Source organism: Colobus angolensis, unplaced genomic scaffold (assembly GCF_000951035.1).
Source record: "Colobus angolensis palliatus isolate OR3802 unplaced genomic scaffold, Cang.pa_1.0 Scaffold345, whole genome shotgun sequence".
Lineage (NCBI taxonomy): Eukaryota > Metazoa > Chordata > Mammalia > Primates > Cercopithecidae > Colobus > Colobus angolensis.
In genome coordinates this window covers 2,715,311-2,718,001 of record NW_012116766.1, presented here as the reverse complement: position 1 = coordinate 2,718,001, position 2,691 = coordinate 2,715,311, and the positions used below count along the sequence as shown (strand labels likewise).

Below are 2,691 nucleotides of genomic sequence, written 5' to 3'. Positions count from 1 at the left end.
AGGACACTCCAGCATCTTCTTTATGGCCACAGTTATGCTCTCCCCAGGAGCTCTTCGGACATTGCTCAATTGAAAGCTCATTCCCAGTGCAGCGTACTTCATCCAACATAACTGGGCCAGACCCTTCCCCAAAATATGCCTGATGCCATGCTTTGGCAATGCCACTGAACAAATAGAAGAATATAAGGATTCTGTATTAAATACCAAAGATTGGTCTTTTACTTTTTTTTGTCCCTAGTAAAAGTATTATTAATTCTCACTTATTAATTCACTTCATAAGTCATGTATGACTTTCTGTATTTCTTTTTTTGTACATTTGTTTGTTGTCCTTTATATTTTCAGCTATTACATGTGTTTCAAAGCTAGGCACTCCCCAATATTTAACCTCCTTTTCTTCGTTAATAATTAAACCTCAGATTTTTAGGAGGAAAATGGCTATCCAAAATAAAGATCACATTTGGCCTTCCCCCCTTCTTGATGACTAAGTTTGTTTGTTTGTGGTAAAATAAACATAACATAAAGTTTACCATTTAAAACATTTTTGGTTTATAGTGCATTAAGCACTTTCAGATTATTGTATAATATCTCCACCATCCATCTCCAGAACTTTTTCATCATCCCCAAATAAAACTGTGCTCCTATTTTAGACACCTAAGTTTTGTTTTTGTTTTTGTTTTGTTTGAGTCATAGTCACACTCTGTCGCCCAGGCTGGAGTGCAGCCGCATGACCATAGCTCACTGCAACCTTTAACTCCTAGGCTTAAGCAATCCTCTCACCAAAGACTTTTGAGTTGCTAGGAATACAGGTCTATGCCACCACACCTGGCTAATTTCATTTTTATTTTTTATTTTGAAGTGGTGGGGTTTCAGTATGTTACCCAGGCTGGTCTTGAAATCCTGGTCTCAAGCAAACTTCCCGCTGCAGCCTCCAAAAGTGCTGGGATTCCAGGTGTGAACCACCGCACCCAGCCATGAGTTCTGACCAGTGATATTTACGCGGAAGTACCATGTATTACTTGTAGAAGTATCTTTGGGCCACTTCCCCCTGCTGACTGCAAGGATGGCTGGAGCCTAATAAGTTATCTTGGGCCATAGGGTCCCATATTAAGGATGACAGAAGTGCAAACAAGAGATATCCGGGGCCCTAATGATTGTGGAACCACCAAACTACTCTTGAGCTGGCTACCTCTAGTCTCTTTTCCTAAACATAAAATAAACTAGACTCTAAACGTGTTTAAACTGCTGTTATTTTCAGTTCTTTATTACTCACAACCAAACCTATTTCTTTTTTGATGCTGTTGTTTTGAGACAGGGTCTCACTCTGTTGCCTCAGCTGGAGCGCAGTGGTGTGATCATGGCTTAAGGTAGCCTTGACTTCCTGGGCTCCAGTGATCCTCCCACCTCAGCCTTTTCAATATCTGGGACTACAAGTGCATACCACCGTGCCAGTGAATGTTTTATTTTTTGTAGACATGGGGTCTCACTATGTTGCCCAGCCTGGTCTTGAACTCCTGCATTCAAGCAATCTTCCCACCTCAACCTCCCAAAAGTGCTGGGATTACAAGTATGAGCCACCATGCCTGACAGCCTAGCCTATTTCTAACAAAAACATCTCTTTACTGAAGTTTATTTGTAGTAAATTTCCCCCATTATTTTAGCCGCTCTTTTCTTATAACATTATAACTTGAGAATTTACAACAAAATACATTGAAGAAAAAAAGTGTGCTAAATGGCTGTAACACCCCAGTAATGGTAAAGTATTAGATACCAATTTTGTGGCTAAAAAGGAGCCTGACTGACTATTTCTGCTAGATAACAAGGAAGTTTCTTTTAAAAGAACATGTCTAAGAAAACAAAAATATCTAAAAGTTAACACCTGTTTTAATATCATTAGAGGGCTGGACACAGTGGCTCATGCCTGTAATTCCAGCACTTTGGGAAGCCAAGGTGGGTGTACTACTTGAGCTCAGGAGTTGGAGACCAACCTAAGCAACAGGGCAAAACCCCATCTGTGCAAAAACACACAACAATTATCCAGGTGTGGTGGCACACGGTCCCAGCCACTTGGGAGGCCAAGGTGGGAGGATCGCTGGAACCCAGGAAGTCAAGGCTGCAGTGACCCGTGATCATGCCACTGCACTCCAGCCTGGGTGACAGAGAGAGATTCTGTCTCAAAATAATAATAATAACAACAGCAATATCATTAGAGCAAAAGCTTAGGAAGTGCTCCATCATCACTTGACTCACTTTCGGTTTAAAATTCAAAGAGTGTGCCAAGAGGAAGGATAAAATAATATTATAGGAGGTATAGAGGAAGCTGCGGAAAAGAAGATTCCTTAAGCAAAATATTTTCATGGAGTTAACATTTTAAAATTTACAATCCTGGCACTTGGATCACTAGCTGATATTTGTAACACAGTGGACTCTGAGCAGTCTGCCCCAACAAAAATTAAAGACTAATATCTAGAACTAATAGGACAAATGTGAGGAAAACATTTGGAATTCTAACACAAATGCTGATTGGAGTGCTAACACAAAGGAATCCTAACACAAATGACATTGTCAAAACGACAATTTTGTGAGTGAATTTGTTTGTTTTGCTAAGGGAAATGTAATGACAGAACAGAAAGTCATGTCTACTCCGGAAAGAGGCAATAAATGCTCAATTAATAGGATTGTTCTAAATAAAGT

At 40.0% G+C, this 2,691-nt stretch overlaps 1 protein-coding gene across 1 annotated transcript in view; it reads right to left on the bottom strand.

Moving 5' to 3' along the window:
* Positions 1-7: 7 nt before the first annotated feature.
* LOC105519363 (neurotrypsin-like) overlaps positions 8-2,691 on the bottom strand; it is a gene marked incomplete at its 3' end in the record, with an annotated part of 40,130 nt that continues 37,446 nt past the window's right edge. The window contains exon 6 of the mRNA XM_011952716.1: positions 8-164. Coding sequence (XP_011808106.1) covers positions 8-164 — 157 coding nt within the window. The remainder of the gene's footprint in view (positions 165-2,691) is intronic.